This window comes from Caretta caretta, chromosome 3, assembly GCF_965140235.1.
Source record: "Caretta caretta isolate rCarCar2 chromosome 3, rCarCar1.hap1, whole genome shotgun sequence".
Lineage (NCBI taxonomy): Eukaryota > Metazoa > Chordata > Testudines > Cheloniidae > Caretta > Caretta caretta.
Genome location: NC_134208.1, coordinates 152,487,889 through 152,507,422, shown reverse-complemented (window position 1 = coordinate 152,507,422; position 19,534 = coordinate 152,487,889). Strand labels below are relative to the sequence as shown.

The 19,534-nt window shown below is 46.7% G+C and overlaps 1 protein-coding gene across 2 annotated transcripts in view; it reads left to right on the top strand.

Annotated features, from left to right (window-relative positions):
* Positions 1–295: 295 nt before the first annotated feature.
* The window catches only part of KCNK5 (potassium two pore domain channel subfamily K member 5), a 68,501-nt gene continuing 49,262 nt past the window's right edge, over positions 296–19,534 (top strand). The window contains exon 1 of one of the 2 annotated variants that reach the window (XM_048843473.2): positions 296–616. In XM_048843473.2, coding sequence (XP_048699430.1) covers positions 431–616 — 186 coding nt within the window. In that variant the 5' untranslated portion in view covers positions 296–430. Of the gene's footprint in view, positions 617–2,111; positions 2,220–19,534 lie in introns of those variants that run through there. The other variant, XM_075127031.1, reaches the window with a different exon arrangement.

Sequence of the window (19,534 nt, the reverse complement as noted above, 5' to 3'; positions counted from 1 at the left end):
GAGGCGGGGAACTTTCCCCTCCAGCCGCCCCGCATGCGCCGCCCGGGAAGGGCGGGGGAGAGTCGGGGCACCCAATTCAAACAGCCGCCGAAGGAGCGAGGCGGGAGGGGGGAGGAAGAGGGGACGGAGGCAGCCCGGGGGAGAGGGGAGAAGAGGAGGGAGGAGACGGTGGGAGGAGAGAGAGTGAGAGGCCAGCGGGAGGGAGCCACACAGACAAAAAGGGAGGGAGAGAAGAAAGGTGTGGGGGGAGGGAGAGCAAGGCAAGGCAAGGCAAGAGGAGGAGGAGTAGGAGGAGGAAGAAGAAGAGCAGCGTCTCTCAGTCGCTCTCCAGAGGGAGCCCAAGGCTGCTGTTCCCTTCCCTGCGCCTCGCCAAGGCATTGGCAGCGCCCTGCTTGTCACTGTCCCCGAGCCGCCCCCCCCCCCCAGCACCATGGTAGACAGGGGCCCCTTGCTGACTTCTGCCATCATCTTCTACCTGTCCATTGGGGCAGCTATCTTTGAGGTCCTGGAGGAGCCGAACTGGCGAGCAGCGACGGAAGATTACAAGGACAAGAAAACTGAGCTGCTCAAGGAGTTTCCCTGCCTGGGCCAGGAGGGGCTGGAGAAGATCCTGCAGGTAAGTGCGGGGAGCTGCTTCCCCTCACCCGTTCGGGCTGCTCTGGGGGTGACTATGGCGGGCTGGCCGGTGTGACCCTTTGAACGTGAGGATCTCAAAGCGCGGTTAAGAGAGCTTCACAAATCCTCCCTGTGAGGCAAGACAGCCTTAGTAACCCGCCGCGGAGACAGGGAGAGCTAAGGCTGATGTCTCCTTAACCAACATCCTCCCAAAAACGAGACACGTGTGCGTGTCATGCGATTAACCCCCCCCCCCCGCCCCGCGCCAAAACTTTGAATGAAAGTCTATCGGGATAGTGCTGTGTGTTCCCGTAAATGTCTTACGAGCCTCTTTAGAAGTCCCTGCCCCAAGCAGGTTCCTGATTTAGCTGGGACACTTGCCATGCAAAACCTAGGTCCTAAGTATCTCAAAGTTTATCTCTGGGAGAGATCTCTAACAGGGGAGGGCCGTTCTTCCTGGGGATGTGTGTTTTAGAGAGCAAATCCCATTTGAAAGTAGGGTGCAGTTAAAAGAGGTGTATGTCTGTCTTTAAGGAAGGGGGAGGGGAATAGCTTTGGTTTTCTAACAAAGTATTTTCATTCATACCTATGGGGGGTGTCTTTGACATTTGAGATTTCATGAAGAATTTTATTTTTAACATGAGAAAAGAGAGTTTGACAAATACTTTCTCTTAATTGGTGTACTGAGTTTGAATCAACTTTCTATAAATTTCCCACACTGCAAAAGTCATAGTGCTGAGCATTCAGCTTTTTTTGCCAGTTGCAGGCAGGGCATATGGCTTCCCTGGGGCACAGGCCAGCAGACTGGGTTTATATCAACAGGTGATGTGCGTGGTAGGTTTTTTTTCCCCCTTTTCTTTTGTCCTTTTAAGACAATGTAGTATCTTGTATAATTTTAAAACACATCTAACTGAAAGGAATAGTTGAGTTTACAATAAAAACGTGAGGTTTTCCACCAAAGGGAGAGATGTTAATTTTTTAAAATACAGTTGGTTTACTGGTTTCAGAGTAACAGTCGTGTTAGTCTGTATTCGCAAAAAGAAAAGGAGTACTTGTGGCACCTTAGAGACTAACCAATTTATTTGAGCATGAGCTTTCGTGAGCTACAGCTCACTTCATCGGTTTGTTTACTGTAAGTGTAATTTGTCTTTACTGTCTGTGGAACAGTGGTTAGAGTCTAATTAAATCCGTTTTCTAAAATTGCTTTTCAACCTTTAACCAGAACGGTGTAAAAGTTTCCTTTTCAACTACCAGTTTAACTCTGTGCGTGTGTGTGTGTGTGTGTGTGTGTGTTAATTTCCCTAGGTTTCAAAAATGTATTGACTCCTCCTTAGGCTGCCTCAATAAGGTACTACTCTGTGGAATTACACTACTGAACTGTTTGCTGATGCATTACTGTAGCAACTCTTTAACGAATAAGATTAACTGAGCCACCAAAACTAACAGATTCCCCCTTCTTCTTTTTTATCTCTGTGTGGATACTTTTGGATATCTGGAGCCTAGGTGGTGGCATGAGAATCAGGGAAACAAAAGATGAAGTCAAGAAATTGGTGCGCTTGATCCTCTTCTTTGTTTGGCCTGTGTTTGTTTTTTCTACGTGCTTAGTAAGTTCTACTTTGAAAAGTTTGCCTGGGATCTGTGTTTTAGCTTTAATAACTTGGTCTGCTTTCCCCTTAACCCAAGTTTTTCCCAGTCAAAATTGTATGGTTTGCTTGGGTGGGAAGGGTTACAATTTGAGCTTCATTTGTATGAAGCTTAGTATATGTGAAGGGGTAAATACTAGATATTTTAATAACCAATTACTAAAGAACCCCTTTATAATATGGTGAGTAAATGCAGTGTATAGTTTAATCTTTGTAATATATAGCAAGTCTATTCTTTGCATCTCACTTAACCTCCATGATTTGTTACATCTATAGCACTGGACCGTTTCCTAACCATAAGGAGTGGTTGGTGGTGGAAGGGAGACGCGTTCCTTGTATGTATAACTCCTCTTTACAGCTACTTAATAAGACTCAACAGATCACACAGTAATACTAAACTGTTAGTGTCTTGCTATGCATCTAGTGTGTGCATTAATTGGCATGTAGTTTGGCTCTTTGGAGCCTATGCAATAGTTTTTACATGTAAAAAACACGTACAGTAACTCCTCGCTTAACTTTGTAGTTATGTTCCTGAAAGTGCAACTTTAAGTGAAACGATGTTAAGCGAATCCAGTTTCCGCATAAGAATTCATGTAAATAGGGGGGTTAGGTTCCAGGGAAATTTTTTTCACCAGACAAAGACTATATATTGTCTTATTTATATTATACACACACACACAGTATAAGTTTTAAACAAACAATTTAATACTGGTATACAGCGATGATGATTGTGAAGCTTGGTTGAGGTGGTGAAGTCAGAGGGTGGAATATTTCCCAGGGAATGCCTTACTGCTAAATGATGAACTAGCAATTGGCTGAGCCCTCAAGGGTTAACTCGTTGTTAAAGTAGCCTTACACTCTACAAGGCAGCACGAATGGAGGGAGGGGAGACAGCATGGCAGACAGAGAGGGACACACCCTGTGTGAGAGAGAGATGCACATTGCTCCTTTAAGTACGCTGACCCCATTCTAAGTACACTGCCTTTTTAAGTAGATAAGCAAGCTGAGAGGGCAGCTGCTGCCAGGAAGCTCCCTCCGTCCCAGTCCTGAGCCCTAGTTCTGAGCCCTATCGTGTGTCCCCCCTGCTCTATGGAAGATGAGGTAAGCAGGGGGGAGGGGGACACCCTGACATTAGCCCCCCTCTTCCGCCGAGCATGTTCCCTAATTGATCAGCAATGTAACCACCTTAACCGGGACAACTTTAAGTGAGGAGTTACTGTACACTCAGGGCAGCCGTTTATGGAGGTGAGCAGTGAGGAATAGAGAAGTAAGAAAATGGGGTTGGCCATATGTTTGATCCCAGCAGGGCCAGATTAACCTTTTACGGCCTTCGTGCCAAACATATCTGTGGGCCCCCATGGGGGCAATGGGGCATGGTGCATTGGGGGTAGGTCCCTGGAGTGAGGGGCCAGCCAGGGGCATGGCATGTCCACCCAGCCCAGTGTGAGGGCACTATTCACAAACCAACAGTTGGCAGACGCACAATGGCCCGCCTGGCCCTGTGCTGCCAGCATGCCCCTTCCCCTCAGGGGTGGGCCCATTGCCATGCCACACATTTTCCCTTCCCTGCCCAACACTGGAATGCCCCCTCTCCCCCCAATTCCCTATGGCCAGAGCCCCCTGGACCCACTATGCCCAGCACCCCCACCTCAGACTCTGCTACAAATGCACAGTGCCCTGCACACCACCACCACTCCTGCCCACAGCCCCACCACAACTGCCCAGCACCCATAGAATCATAGAATATAGAATATCAGGGTTGGAAGGGACCCCAGAAGGTCATCTAGTCCAACCCCCTGCTCGAAGCAGGACCAATTCCCAGTTAAATCATCCCAGCCAGGGCTTTGTCAAGCCTGACCTTAAAAACCTCTAAGGAAGGAGATTCTACCACCTCCCTAGGTAACGCATTCCAGTGTTTCACCACCCTCATAGTGAAAAAGTTTTTCCTAATATCCAATCTAAACCCCCCCCCACTGCAACTTGAGACCATTACTCCTCGTTCTGTCATCTGCTACCATTGAGAACAGTCTAGAGCCATCCTCTTTGGAACCCCCTTTCACGTAGTTGAAAGCAGCTATCAAATCCCCCCTCATTCTTCTCTTCTGCAGACTAAACAATCCCAGCTCCCTCAGCCTCTCCTCATAAGTCATGTGTTCTAGACCCCTAATCATTTTTGTTGCCCTTCGCTGGACTATCTCCAATTTATCCACATCCTTCTTGAAGTGTGGGGCCCAAAACTGGACACAGTACTCCAGATGAGGCCTCACCAATGTCGAATAGAGGGGAACGATCACGTCCCTCGATCTGCTCGCTATGCCCCTACTTATACATCCCAAAATGCCATTGGCCTTCTTGGCAACAAGGGCACACTGCTGACTCATATCCAGCTTCTCATCCACTGTCACCCCTAGGTCCTTTTCCGCAGAACTGCTGCCTAGCCATTCGGCCCCTAGTCTGTAGCGGTGCATTGGATTCTTCCGTCCTAAGTGCAGGACCCTGCACTTATCCTTATTGAACCTCATCAGATTTCTTTTGGCCCAATCCTCCAATTTGTCTAGGTCCTTCTGTATCCTATCCCTCCCCTCCAGCGTATCTACCACTCCTCCCAGTTTAGTATCATCCGCAAATTTGCTGAGAGTGCAATCTACACCATCCTCCAGATCATTTATGAAGATATTGAACAAAACCGGCCCCAGGACCGACCCCTGGGGCACTCCACTTGACACCGGCTGCCAACTAGACATGGAGCCATTGATCACTACCCGTTGAGCCCGACAATCTAGCCAGCTTTCTACCCACCTTATAGTGCATTCATCCAGCCCATACTTCCTTAACTTGCTGACAAGAATACTGTGGGAGACCGTGTCAAAAGCTTTGCTAAAGTCAAGAAACAATACATCCACTGCTTTTCCCTTCATCCCTCATCATAAAAGGCGATTAGATTAGTCAGGCATGACCTTCCCTTGGTGAATCCATGCTGGCTGTTCCTGATCGCTTTCCTCTCATGCAAGTACTTCAGGATTGATTCTTTGAGGACCTGCTCCATGATTTTTCCAGGGACTGAGGTGAGGCTGACTGGCCTGTAGTTCCCAGGATCCTCCTTCTTCCCTTTTTTAAAGATTGGCACTACATTAGCCTTTTTCCAGTCATCTGGGACTTCCCCCGTTCGCCACGAGTTTTCAAAGATAATGGCCAATGGCTCTGCAATCACAGCCGCCAATTCCTTCAGCACTCTCGGATGCAACTCGTCCGGCCCCATGGACTTGTGCACGTCCAGCTTTTCTAAATAGTCCCTAACCACCTCTATCTCCACAGAGGGCTGGCCATCTCTTCCCCGTTTTGTGATGCCCAGCGCAGCAGTCTGGGAGCTGACCTTTTTAGTGAAGACAGAGGCAAAAAAAGCATTGAGTACATTAGCTTTTTCCACATCCTCTGTCACTAGGTTGCCTCCCTCATTCAGTAAGGGGCCCACACTTTCCTTGGCTTTCTTCTTGTTGCCAACATACCTGAAGAAACCCTTCTTGTTACTCTTGACATCTCTCGCTAGCTGCAGCTCCAGGTGCGATTTGGCCCTCCTGATATCATTCCTACATGCCCGAGCAATATTTTTATACTCTTCCCTGGTCATATGTCCAACCTTCCACTTCTTGTAAGCTTCTTTTTTATGTTTAAGATCCGCTAGGATTTCACCATTAAGCCAAGCTGGTTGCCTGCCATATTTACTATTCTTTCGACACATCGGGATGGTTTGTCCCTGTAACCTCAACAGGGATTCCTTGAAATACAGCCAGCTCTCCTGGACTCCTTTCCCCTTCATGTTAGTCCCCCAGGAGATCCTACCCATCCGTTCCCTGAGGGAGTCGAAGTCTGCTTTCCTGAAGTCCAGGGTACGTATCCTGCTGCTTACCTTTCTTCCCTGCGTCAGGATCCTGAACTCAACCAACTCATGGTCACTGCCTCCCAGATTCCCATCCACTTTTGCTTCCCCCGGTTTGTGAGCAGCAGGTCAAGAAAAGCGCCCCCCCTAGTTGGCTCCTCTAGCACTTGCGCCAGGAAATTGTCCCCTACGCTTTCCAAAAACTTCCTGGATTGTCTATGCACTGCTGTATTGCTCTCCCAGCAGATATCAGGAAAATTAAAGTCACCCATGAGAATCAGGGCATGCTGCCAGAAGAAAGCCTCATCTACCTCATCCCCCGGTCCGGTGGTCTATAGCAGACTCCCACCACTACATCACTCTTGTTGCTCACACTTCTAAACTTAATCCAGAGACACTCAGGTTTTTCTACAGTTTCGTACCGGAGCTCTGAGCAGTCATACTGCTCCCTTACATACAGTGCTACTCCCCCACCTTTTCTGCCCTGCCTGTCCTTCCTGAACAGCTTATAACCATCCATGACAGTACTCCAGTCATGTGAGTTATCCCACCAAGTCTCTGTTATTCCAATCACGTCATAGTTCCTTGACATCACCAGGACCTCCAGTTCTCCCTGCTTGTTTCCAAGGCTTTGTGCACCCCACACAGAACCTCTACTCCCTAGAGCCCCAACACACAGAGATCTTCCCTGCCCCCTCACAGCCCAGGACACGCCCCCAGGCCTCCCAGAGATCCACACCCTGCTTCCTGGCCACACTCACCAGCCCTTCTGGGAAGAGACTGTGTCTGCTGGGCTGAGCTGCCAGGGCTGGTCCCAGGGGAGGGAATCACTCCGGCATCTCAGGAGAGGTGCGATCATCCAGGCCAGGGCCTGCCCTGGCCAGACTCCCTCAGGACCCACTTGCCTGGAGGGGCCCAGCCAAGCCCCACACACCGTCGTGTGTCTCCCCCCGATTGCTAGAGACTGGCCAGGTTTCTGCACCAGTCCCAGGCGGCTCAGCTCCAGGGAGACAGGTGGGGCCCCACAGGTGGTGGGAAGCAGAGACTGTCTGGAGCCGGAGGTGCGTTCCCAGCAGCAGCAGCATAGAAGTAAGGTGGCAATACTATATCAGGCCACCCTTACTTCTGCGCTGCTGCCTTCAGAGATGGGCGGCCAGAGAGTGGCAGCTGCTGACTGAGGGCCCAGCTCTGCAGGCAGCAGCGCAGAAGTAAGGGTGGCAATACCTTACCATGCCATCCTTACTTCTGGGCTGCCGCTGGTGGCGGCTCTGCCTTCAGAGCTGGGCTCCCGGCCAGCAGCTGCTGCTCAGCTCTGCAGCAGCGCAGAAGTAAGGGGAGTAGTACTGCAACCCCCTACAATAACCTTGCGACTCCCCCTTCCCTATCCTCCCCCCCAAAACAACTCCTTTTTGAGTCAGGACCACTACAATTACACCATCATGAAATTTCAGATTTATATAGCTGAAATCATGAAATTTACAATTTTTAAAATCCTGTGACTGTGAAATTGACCAAAATGGACTGTGAATTTGGTAGGGCTCTACCTATGAAGCATATCCTTGTAGGATATAGTGGAGAGGATTGATGAAGGCTCAGGAGTGTTAAGTGATCCATAAAAGTTAAGTATGCGTGTGGGTATGTGTAAAGATGCAGAGACAAAGAAAACAAGAGCCTGCTACTTCTATCACAGTTGATCGGGCTCTCCTCCTTGTGCTTTTATGATTCTGTGCTTACTGAGATCTCATTCCATTTCTGTAATGCTCCTTCAACATCTGCCTCTGTGGGTATGTCTTCTCTGCATAGTTAACCCAGACTCTTGCCTTCATTTTAGCCCAGCCATCCTTACCGTCCATGCAGAGAAAACGTTGACCTGAGTTTAGAGGTGTTTAAACCCTGGACTAGTTTATATGGCTGGGTTGTAGCTTACAGACTAAACTGCTCTTTAACTCCGGCTCGAACCCACCCACATTGCACTGGGGATGGAGGCAAAATCACTCAAGTGCCAATAGTCCTCCAATGCCCTTCCACAATTCCCCTCAAAGCAGTAGTGTGAATTCAGATATTTAGGAAGTGGGGGAGAGCGGGAATTCTGATCCTTCCCTCCCGTCTGCCCACCCCTTCCACCCCCCCAGCAAGAACCCCATTTGTCTTCCCCACTCTCCTCCCACAGGTACTCCAGGTCTCTCCCAGTCGGGGAGTCTCCCATCTCTTATCCACATGGTACATGAGCCTGTGTTGCCACAAGTTGGGTTCTCGTTGGACTCCCCTGTGTTTCAACATACAGGAACAGACTTTTTATGCACCAGGTTGCAACACCATTGGGCCCGGCTGGCCTTCTGTCTGGACAGAGGGGTGGCAGGGCAAATTTGAACAGTGTTGCGACCCTGTGCACCAAGTCGCAATGCCACTTCCTGAAGTTTGGCCTGGCTGGGTCAAATTTTAGTGGCATTGTGACCACACAGCTGGAGCAATGCTCTGGCAGCAGCTGTGCTGATTTAGAACAGGACCACTGCTTAAAAGTGGCTGGGCCAGGGCCCCTGCCGGCTCTGTAGCCTATGGAACTTTAAGCAAGTGCAAAAACCTTGTGGGGGGCATTAGATCCCCTAGCACCTCCAAACTGATGACACTGCCTCAAAGGACAGACAAGTTCTCCCACGACTGACTGGGAGTGAATTCTAGAGTGTCTTGGCAAAAAGAACTATGGGATACATCTCCAGACACACACAGGTGAATGCAGAAACAGTGAGGACACAGTAACAAGGGTAGGCTTTGCTGTGGGAATGTTCACACCCAGGTTAGCCTCACTCAGGCACCCATCACCTTGGCCAGCTGTGCAGTGAAGACAATACCCAGTCACGCTTCTTCTATTGCCCCTCAGGATTCTGTCCTTTATCCCCCTCTATGCCTTTATCTCTCTACACCTGCGACGTGTGAGGGTAATCTGTTGGTGGGCCGCAAGACAGTTTGTTTACATTGACTGTCCGCAGCTCCCAGTGACTGTGGTTCGCCGTTCCCAGCCAATGGGAGCTGCGGGAAGCAGCGGCCAGCACGTCCCTGCAGACCGCGCTGCTTCCCGCAGCTCCCATTGGCTGGGAACGGCGAACCAATGCCACTGGGAGCTGCGGGCAGCCGTGTCTGCGGACAGTCAGTGTAAACAAACTGTCTCACAGCCCGCCAGCGGATTACCCTAACGGGCTGCATGCAGCCTGCGGGCCGCTGATTGCCCACCACTGCTCTACACCCTTATCCTTGTTAGACCTCCTCAAGTTCTTATGGCTTCATTCACCATCTCCATGTTGACTACTTCGAAAATAATCACACTTTTCAATATCTAGTCCCACCTCTCTGATGACTCTTCCTGTGTGTTCTGTTGCAAGCTCAAACTCAACATGGCTAAAATGTGACGCTGATTTTTCCCTTCTCTCAGCCCTCTTGGTAGCAGCTGATGATAATGTTGCTATCCTCCAGGTCATCTAGGCTTACAATATTGCTGTCACTATTGTTAAACTATGGTATATAATGTCATCATGTGCATGGCATTTCTCACAGAGAATGAAAACGTGGAGTGACATCCAGCCCCATTGAAGTCAGTGGCAAAAATCCTATTAATTTCATTGAGGCCCAGGATTTCACCCATGGTAGCTGCATCACTTACAGTCTGGGTCATATTTAAATTTTCTTTCCCCCAACCAGTATCCATGCTTTTGTTGATTCCTGCTGGTTCTTATAACATCTCTAAAATCCATCCTTTTTCCGTCTGTCTCTGGTCATCCTGCCTTAACTACTGGAACCACCTGTCAATGTACTCGCCCTCCAGCACATCCAAAACTACTAGGCTGGCAAAATTATCTTCCTCTCCTACTGCTCAAACTGCCATGCCCCTGTTTGAGTCCCTTCATTTCATTTCCTTCCCTGAACTTGTCTTCAAGGTCCTGCATGACTCCAGACACACATCTTTACTTTTGTCTCTTCCCTTCTCTCCCTGTACTCCTCTTAAGCCTTCTGCTTGGTTGCTCCATTTGTATCCTTTCCCCTCGGTACTTGCCTTCTGCAATGCAGCACCATGAGGCTTTGAATAGCCTTCTTGATCTTGTGTGTGTCAGTCGACTGTCCTCCCTTCTTCAATATCCCTTCTAAAAACCCACTTCTCTGTGAAGCCTTTCAACAAATGTCCACCAAACTTAGCTTGCCTTCTAATAATCAACCCCAAGAAACCACAAGAAACATGCAGAAAAATGTTAGCTCTGCTGACCTGCTTTATGTAACAGGATGGTGGGAAAGAAAACAAAAATAACAAGAAATGACTTTGTACCAAGAGCAGGGCTGCATGCTGTCTTGTCTCATACCCAGCACGCTGTGTTCTGATTTACTGTCCAATTAAGTAGACACACTGGGCTCAGGAACAATGGAAATTCTTTTTGTGGAGTGGCTTGCAGAATCTGGTCCTATGATCTTAAGCTCCAAGGAGCCAGGGACCTTATCAATTTATTTGCTTGTCAAGTTCCATTTAGACTAGTATTTCTATATTGATTGATTGGTTGATTATTAACAGACTAAAATTGCTTTTAAGGGGGACAGTGTCAGGTCAATTTGGCCTAAAATTTAGATTCTGGAAAACAAGGTTTCGCTACACTTAATAATAGAAATGCACCAAATTAAAATACATTCTCATGGAAACAGGGTAACAAACATTTCCTACAGAATTTACGAATGACACCTTGCAGCATATGCTAGAGCATGAGAACTTGCAAATGAATCCAACCAGTCTTTCACCACCTGCACTGAGAGAAATGCAAAAAGTAAATCATGTAGTGAAAAATAAACTACTCTTCTAATAACCTTATGTAGTGTTTGTAATAAAGGTAAGGATGCTTGTTCCCTATTAAGGATTCACAAATGCTATTTTTGAAGTGTGTCTCACTGAGGCATGTAGAATTATACCAATGTGCACAGTGAGTCTCTAGGTAGTGTAAATGGCTGCTTTCAGTCAGGTGACGCTATGCTTCTAGATAAAGCAGTTAAGCCATGTTTCAGTTTTCCTCTGATCAAACCCTGTGTGTCTTTATTTTGACAACTTTACACACGCCTGAAAGGCGATGTTGGGGATTGGTGGGGAGGCACCCATGTACTCAGTGGTGGAAATTGGTGTCTCAGGGTCCACTCCCAAGACTTCTTGAAATGCCTTGTGTAATTTTCCAAATCCAAGAAGATTCTGAGCAATTTCAAAACAGCGCACACGTTAATTGGTTATTTATCTGGAATAACTGTAATTTACAGTTAACTAAATTACCAACAAATGATGCGCACAAACAAAGTAGAGGGCCCCAAATGCCCTTGAGAAACTTTTTTTTTTAGTCTTTTGCTTTCTAAATCTTCTAGGGCTAACTCAACAGAAAGTTGCATGTTGTTTCCGGTGAGGAAGGTTGTCATTTAGCTTCACGGGGCCAGGCAGCATGATTTTGCAGCTGAGCTGGCCACCACAGGAGCATAGAAGAGAAGCTTGGGATAGTTTACAGCCGTTCTCAAACTTTATTGCAGAGCAACCCCCTTCTGACAACAAAAATGACTACAGGAGCCCAGGAGGCGAGACTGAAGTTTGAGCCCGCCTAAGCCCCATCACCCGGGGGCGGGGCCAAAGCCCAAGTCACACTGTCCTGGGCGGGGTGGGGGGCAAAGCCCAAGTCCCGCCACCCCAAACAGTGGGGGGCTAAACCCAAAGTCTGAGCCCCACTGCCCAGGACTGAAGCCCTCGGGCGTCGGCGTCAGTCCCAGGCCCCACCAAGTCTTACGCCAGCCCTGGCGACCCCATTAAAACAGGGTCATGACCGAGTTTGAGAACTGCTGGGATAGTAGCATAAGGCTTGGTCTAAAACACAGTTTTTGTACTGGTATAACTATGTTGGGAGGGGGTTAACTAGTATGGTTGTATTGGTATAACCCCACTATTGTGGATGGCGTTATACTGGTATCAAGGTGCCTTATACCAGTATAGCTTATTCCTGTTCCTGTATGGAAATAACTATACAGTAATGGACCCTTTTTTACCAGGATAAAACTGCATCCACACTAGTGGGGTACAACTTTTTGTGTGCAGACAATGAAATCTGCAAACTTGTACATACAACCTACTATTGCAGCCAGTTGCATCTGGTGGTGGTGACTTCTGAAGACCTTCCCACTGTTTTTCTTCCTCTTTTGTGGGAGTGCATTTTCAGAGCGGGGTAGATATGAGGCTATGTAGTCTTCCCCTTCGCTCCAATTTCTTTCTTCTGCTCTTCATTGCCCCACCCAGCTTGTGAAACACTGAGGTAACGATTGGGAACTATACTCATGCGATGAGTCTTACTGACCTTGTTTATTGGAAACTTTTTCTTTTGGCGGTGTTGGGGCAGTCAAAATACTTCTCTTTGATATGCCAGAAAGTTTTGCTGGTGGCAGTGAAAGAAAGAATTCAGAACTATGTGTAGAAAACTTTTTTATTTTGGGAGAAAAGCATACAAAAGGAAGAGAAAAACTGCCTGTTCCAGCTCTTGATGTTTGCTTCCTTTAGGTATTTGAACAAATAACTAAGGTCTTGATTAAAAAATCTTACACCATTATAAACAGAAGGGCTAAAATATATCTAAAGTAACCAGGTAGCTTGACTATTTGGACCAGAGCCCAGTGCTATGAAGAAGTGCTTAGTGGTTTTTTTTTGTTTTTTGTTTTTTTTTCTGAAGAAAAATACCTGCAAGGGAGTTCAGAGAGTATGCAAACAGGAAGATATAGAAGTTGACAACTTCTGTCAGGATTTAAGGATTTTGTCTCAATACCAGACTTGTACATGTGGTTGTATTGTTTTGTTTCCCTCTCATTTGCACTTCTTATAAAAGAAATAAAATACTTTCTTTGAATGCTCTATATCCAGGGTTCATTACTTCAAAGTTAACATCCTAAGGTTTAATTTTGCATACAATATTTGTCAGGTTTGAGAGCATCTGTAAACTACTTTTCCAAAACTTGAAAGGCAATTAAGATTTAACTCCACTTGCTCAACACTCAGTAAAGGGAGTAGCGATTTTTAGTGGTGATTCATTCCCCTCCAAGTAATCATCAAATTTGATTTGCTCTTCATTGAAAGGTGCCATTGGCATATTTCCATAAGAACTGTGTTGAATGTAAATTGGTCACATAGTGTCACAAACTGCACAGCTGCCCTGATTTCCTGATTTGCTACAGTCTAAAGAATTGAGGGGAGGGGACAGAATTTAATAGTAATCTGAACTTCATAGTTTGCACCAGGCTGTCTGATTGTCCCAAAGCAAAATGCAACATAGTTTAAATCCATGGAATATTTTCAAATCTTACATGGTTTAAAAAAAATAAAATCAAGCCGCCTCCACAGGAATGGGACAGGAGATTGCTAATACAAAATTCTTCTTCAGGGAAAATATAATCATTGTTAATATCTCGAGCCCAAGAAGTTTTAAAGCACAAATTAAGTCTTATCCCTGAAAGGTAAATATTGTTTTACATATTTTAGAAATAGGGGAACTGAGGAACTTGGGCCTTAATTGACTTGTTTGAGGTTGCTCAGCAACCAGTTGCAGAGGTGGGAATGGAACCTAGGATTCCTATCTTCTTTGGGATTGCCAACCCTCCAGGATTGCCCTGGAGTCTCCAGGAATTAAAGATTAATCTTTAATTAAAGATTGTCATGTGATGAAACCTCCAAGAATACATCCAACTAAAACTGTCAATCCTAGTCTTCCTGCTCTAACTACTAGATTACACTGCTTAATAGGCAATATCTATACTAGGAAAATTGAGACCCACAATTCACCAGTAGAAGACAGCACTGCAATACTCTGTAGTTTAGATAATTTCAGAATGGGTAGGTGGAGGGTGGTGAAGGGTTAGGTGTCTTGTGGGATTTTTTTGTTATTGTTTGTTTTTTAGTTGCTTTATTGTCTAATCCTATTTGGAGTAGGGTTAAATGGCAAGGTGGAAAAATGCCTGAACCCTATCAGTGCTACAGCCTCCCCTATTGCCACTGTCAGTTTTCTTAGCACAGACTCAGCCTTAGGTGCGGCTAACGTAGTCTCCCCCTGGTTATTTTAGGAAATAATACATAACATCATGCCACCTTACGGCTATTGCATCACCCCCCTTGCTTCTGTATCTTGTAAAAATTCAGGATTGCATTCCATTTTTCACTGATCTCCTTTTTGGAACAAAATGTTACTTTCACCGTAAATAAGAGTTCAGTTTGTTTTCAATTAGATTTATTTTCCCACAATGCTGTTAAATCCTTAGAACAAACATACTAACAAAATAGAGAGACAACCAAAAACAAACTACGTTGCAACTGACATTAGCAGTCAAGCAACTGTGCAGTCTCTTTAGAAAATAACTAAAACATTTGTTGGGTTTTTTTTAATAGCAACAAGCCCCAAACCAAACAAAATAGACATAGTTGGGACACATGGCTGAAAGTTCATATTTAGTCCCTCATTAAACAAAGTACTGCATTTGTAGCCCTCTCACGGAGTTCTTAACATAGTGCTGTCTTTAAAAATGCTTTTACTCAGGTCTGACCTTACGGGTGGGTGACATGAGTGACTGCCTAGGAGACCATTGTTGGGAAGGGTGGGGTGCAGAGGTCAAAAAGGTGCCGGCACCCGGGTAGGTAACCCCTGCCCCGTGCGATGTCCCGGCTCAGCAGAGCGAGCGGGTGGGTCGGGCCAGCTTCCAGGTGCGGGAGGGAGCTGAAGTTGCGGTGGGGAGGTTGTTGCAACTTGCCTCTGACGAGGGACGAGCTAGGGGAGCCCCAGTGGGCCCAGGGAAGTGCCCTGCAGGGCAGGCTGGAGCCAGGGCTAGCCTTGCACCTGTGGCTGTGCCATGCACTGGACTCCGGGGGCCGGGAGAGCTACTTCTTCCCAGTGTCTTCTGCACTCACACTGGGCTGCCTGGCGCAGTCTCTAGCCAGGGTAGCTGCTCACCCGCCCCCAAATGCCCGTGGAGCAGGGGTGGCTGGAGTGCACCTGGGCTAGTGGCGAGTGCTCTGGGAGCACACAGCAGTGCCTGAAGTTGAGTGGCACTGAGGAGCGGAGGCAGCGGGGCTCCCTGGGGGTTGGTTCATGGTAGTTCAGGGAAGCAGATCCTGTGCTGGGCACGTGCTGTGCTGAGCTTCAGTTAGTGGCTCGCAGAGCTGCCACCCCCCTATCCTCCCATCACGTCACACTGTCACCAGCTTGGCATTCTGCCTGCTAGTGCCAGGCAGCGCCAGTGCCTTTTGCACTGGTCTCAGTTGTAGGTGCACACTGTCCCTACCGTAACTTAAGCTTCTCCAGTAAACTCAAGGTATGTGACTGTGTGTTTAAGTACAGATACACCATAAAGAAAGGGAGCCAAAATACAAGTTTGTCCAGGGTGCCATTTTCTGTAAGGCTGGCCCTCCTTTTACTGAACCATGTGGTAGCCTTCCTGGGGGGCTAGTAGTTACAGATATAGTAGTTTCTTAGTAGTGGCTCTCAACCTTTCCAGACTACTGTACCCCTTTCAGGAGTCTGATTTGTCTTACGTTCCCCCAAGTTTCATCTCACTTAAAAACTATTTGCTTACAAAATCAGACAAAAAATACAAAAGTGTCACAGCACTGAAAAAAATGCTTACTTTCTCATTTTTACCATATAATTATAAAATTAACCAATTGGAATATAAATATTGTACTTACATTAGGGTGACCATACATCCCATTTTATCCACAGCAGTCCCCATTTTAAGCCCTGTCCTGGACATCCCCACCTTTTTGGCAAAAATGATCATCAGTTGACAAGAGCAAATAGGACAAATACCCATTTTTGCCAAAAAAGTGGGGTGTGCCCCCCTATGAGGGCATGGAGGAACATTCAGGGGCATGGTGAGCACAGACAAGACGCACCGGGCCTCAGGCTGTTAGCCCTGCGCGGCGTGGGCCTTGGGCAGTCAGCCCCAGACATGGCCAGCACAGTACGAGCAGAGACTCCAGGTGGCTCAGGCCAACACCTTGCGGGGGTGTGGGGGGGGACTCAGGCCAGCCCCTGGCAAGTATGGGGATCAGGCAAGCATCGCCACCTGGCAGCTCAGGCCAGCCCCACGCAGTGTCCTGTTTTTACTTTGGGAAATACGGTCAGCTCTAGTATGTAGAGCAGTATAAATAAGTCCTCGTCTGTATGAAATTTTAGTTTGTACTGACTTTCCTGGTGCTTTTTATGTAGCCTGTTATAAAACTAGGCAAATATCTAGATGAGTTGATGTACCCCATGAAAGACCTCTGTCTACCCCCAGGGGTAGGTGTGTCCCTGGTTGAGAACTACTGTCTTAGAGGGATCTCCTTGTGCAGTAAATTTCCTTTAAAAATACTAACCCAACTGAAAATCCAGGTGACTTGGTTTCTAAAGGATGTAGATCATGTTCTAAGACTGTTAATTTTGACTATTAAGTGGAGTATATATACGGGGAATTGATTTGGGTGGCAGTGGTTTGGTTTTTTTAATGTAATAATAACATTTATAGGGGATTTTATGTTCATCAAAAAGAAACTGGAATTTCAAAATGTAATTTTGTCAAATGCAAAATGGGAAATTCTTGAATGCTCATTACCTATCTTTTAGTATCTCGCTACTAACTTTTTTGGCACGTGTCCTACATATGACTAACTATATCTGAATTTTTTTCCCAGCTACCTTGGCTTAAGACCTTGATTAATGACTAATTTTTTTTTTTTAAAAAGTAGTTCTCATCATTTTAAGCAAAAAGGCTCCAATTCATAAAACCACTTGAATACATGCTTAAATTCTACTGACCTTCTACAGGACTTAAGCATATGATTTGCTGAATCTGGATGCAAGTGCCTTTATCTATTCGCATCCCTACAAACCTGCATGTGCGAACTTCACTTCAGTTTCATTGGTTTGATCTGCCAGGTAGCAGAAATAAGGAGAATGGTGAGCATTTATCACAGAGCTATTTAAATAGCCTGGGAGAAATTCTGCCCTTAAATTCACTGAAGTTGGTGGTCTGAGGGCAGAATTTGGTCTTCTGTAGTCTCCATTCTACCTCAGGTTCAGGTTTGTTAAGCAAGGACATGGCAGAACCCTGGTGGGTTAGCTTGGTATTGGTATGAAGTGCTCCTATTCCTCTTTGATTAACCAGTAGTTGGGATATATATTGCAGTTTCCGAAGAGTTGTGTTCCATACATTTTGGCAGTATTTTCTTACAATGTGGCATAACTGTAGCCCTGGATATATTTGCATAAATGATGTATTTAAATAAAATTTTAAAAATCTGTGTTAACAGCAGGATAAGCCATTCCTTAGCACTCTGCCCGAGCAACTCTGTTTTCACATCTGTCCCTATTTGACTCTCACAGTCGGGTGCATAAGTTCCTGCAGGGTGAATTTGATTTAAATCAAATTGAACTATTGGAACTCATTTACAAAACTTTTCTTAAACATTACATGAATGTATTGTCGCATACTATAGAATTTATAATCCCTATTCCATGATATCTTTGAGCTATAATGTATCTTAATTAAAACTATATTTAGATAGGTTTTTTCCTTAAAAAGCATTTTATCAAAATCTGATTTTTTTTAATTTATTTTTTTTTTAAATCATTGATTTTTTTCCGCCCTGAGTTCCTGTGACCCAAGGAGCAATTGATTGTCCATTAGCTTCTGAAAGCTGTTGCTAGTTCAAAGACCTTGGGTGTTTCTTCCTTTTCCCTAAGAAAACAGCATAAAGAGGGAAGGGGCATGGAAGCAATATAAACAAATTGTGGACCATAGTCTTTCAGAAGAGGCTGAATCTATCACACCATGAGATATTTCAAAAGCTCCTGTTCCATCACCATGCAGGTCTGTAGAGTTTTCTCTATATTCACTTGGGCTTAGCCCTTGTTGTGGGGTTGGTGTTACAGTAACTTGTACTCTGGGGCAGTGGTTCTCAACCAGGGCTCCAGGGCCCACTGGGGAGGAAGGGCTGTGAGCTGGTTTCAGGACATCTGCCAAACAGGGCCAGCATTAGACTCGCTGGGGCCCAGGCAGAAAGATGAAGCCCCACTGTATGGGGCCCTCATTGACACTGAAGTCTGAGCAACTAAGTTTTGGGTGTTTCTTCCTTTTCCCTAAGATAATTGCCTGGGGCCCCCTGTGGTTGGGGGCACCAGGCAATTGCCCTGCTTGCTACCCCCTAATGCTGGTCCTGGCTTTTATATGCAGAAAACCAGATGTTGTGGCATAGGTGGACTGTGGAGTTTTTATAGCATGTTGCGGGGAGCCTCAGAAAGAAGAAGGTTGAGAACCCCTGCTCTGAGGATCGTGTTGCCTTCTTAGAAGAGAGGTAAGAGCTGGGCATGTTTGCAGAAACCGGCAAACACTGAAGGGATTCTGTTCGTGTTTTATGAATGTACCCTCCCACGAGTATGTGTAACCAGTTTCCAGCTGCTCAGAAATAAAATCCAAGCCTTTCAGACTTGTGTGTCTGCGTGATGTATATATAAACCAGCTTGTTTTTGAAGTCGCAGCAGGTGCAATACTCTAATAAAATTAGATAATGGATATGTCTGAGTTGGCTTCATCAAGGGAAACTTCCTCTGCTATCTTAGAAATATGAATCTTGGCTGTCTGTCACAACAAGGCTCTACGTATTTATCTGTTGTTTAATGCTACTTTGGATTCCCAAGGCAGCTTTCATCTGACAGTCTCTATAGTTTACAAACTACCATAAGTGATACCTCCATGGTTGCTTAGCACCCACCAGCAGCCAGCTCCTCCTGCTCCCCCCGGTGCCTCCCGCCTGCCAGCAGCCCTGCCAATCAACTCCTCCCTCTCCCTGCCAGTGCCTACCACCTGCCACGATCAGCTGTTCCACAGTGTGCAGGAGGCCCTGGAGGGCGGGGGGAGCAGGAGGAGTGGGGATGGGGCACGCTCCGGGGAGAGGGTATGGTCGTGGCCTGGGGTGGAACAGGGGTGAGTGCTTGGGGAAGAGGTTGCTTGAGAGTCAGGCCTGGGCGGAACGGGAGTTTGAGCACCCCCTGGGCCTGGAGGAAGCTGGCGCCTGTGCAAACTACTACACTAACTAGTAGTTAATGTAGCCTCCTGACACCCCAGTGAGGTAAGATGGGAGAGGGAGAAAACTAGAACAGAGTTCTCAAATGTACAACATTTTGTGATAAGTTACAAGTTGTAGCCAGCTCAGGGTCCCAATACTGCCAATTCAAGGCTCATCTTACTGTGTCAAGCCAGGGTGTGAATCTGCCATGGGCCTCAGAGGCTTCTCTCTGCATCTTTGAGAAAGGGTTGCCCTGACTCAGACTCCAGAAGAGGGTTGACAGCTATGAATCCTGAGTAGATGGAAGGGCCTCCCTCCAGCCCA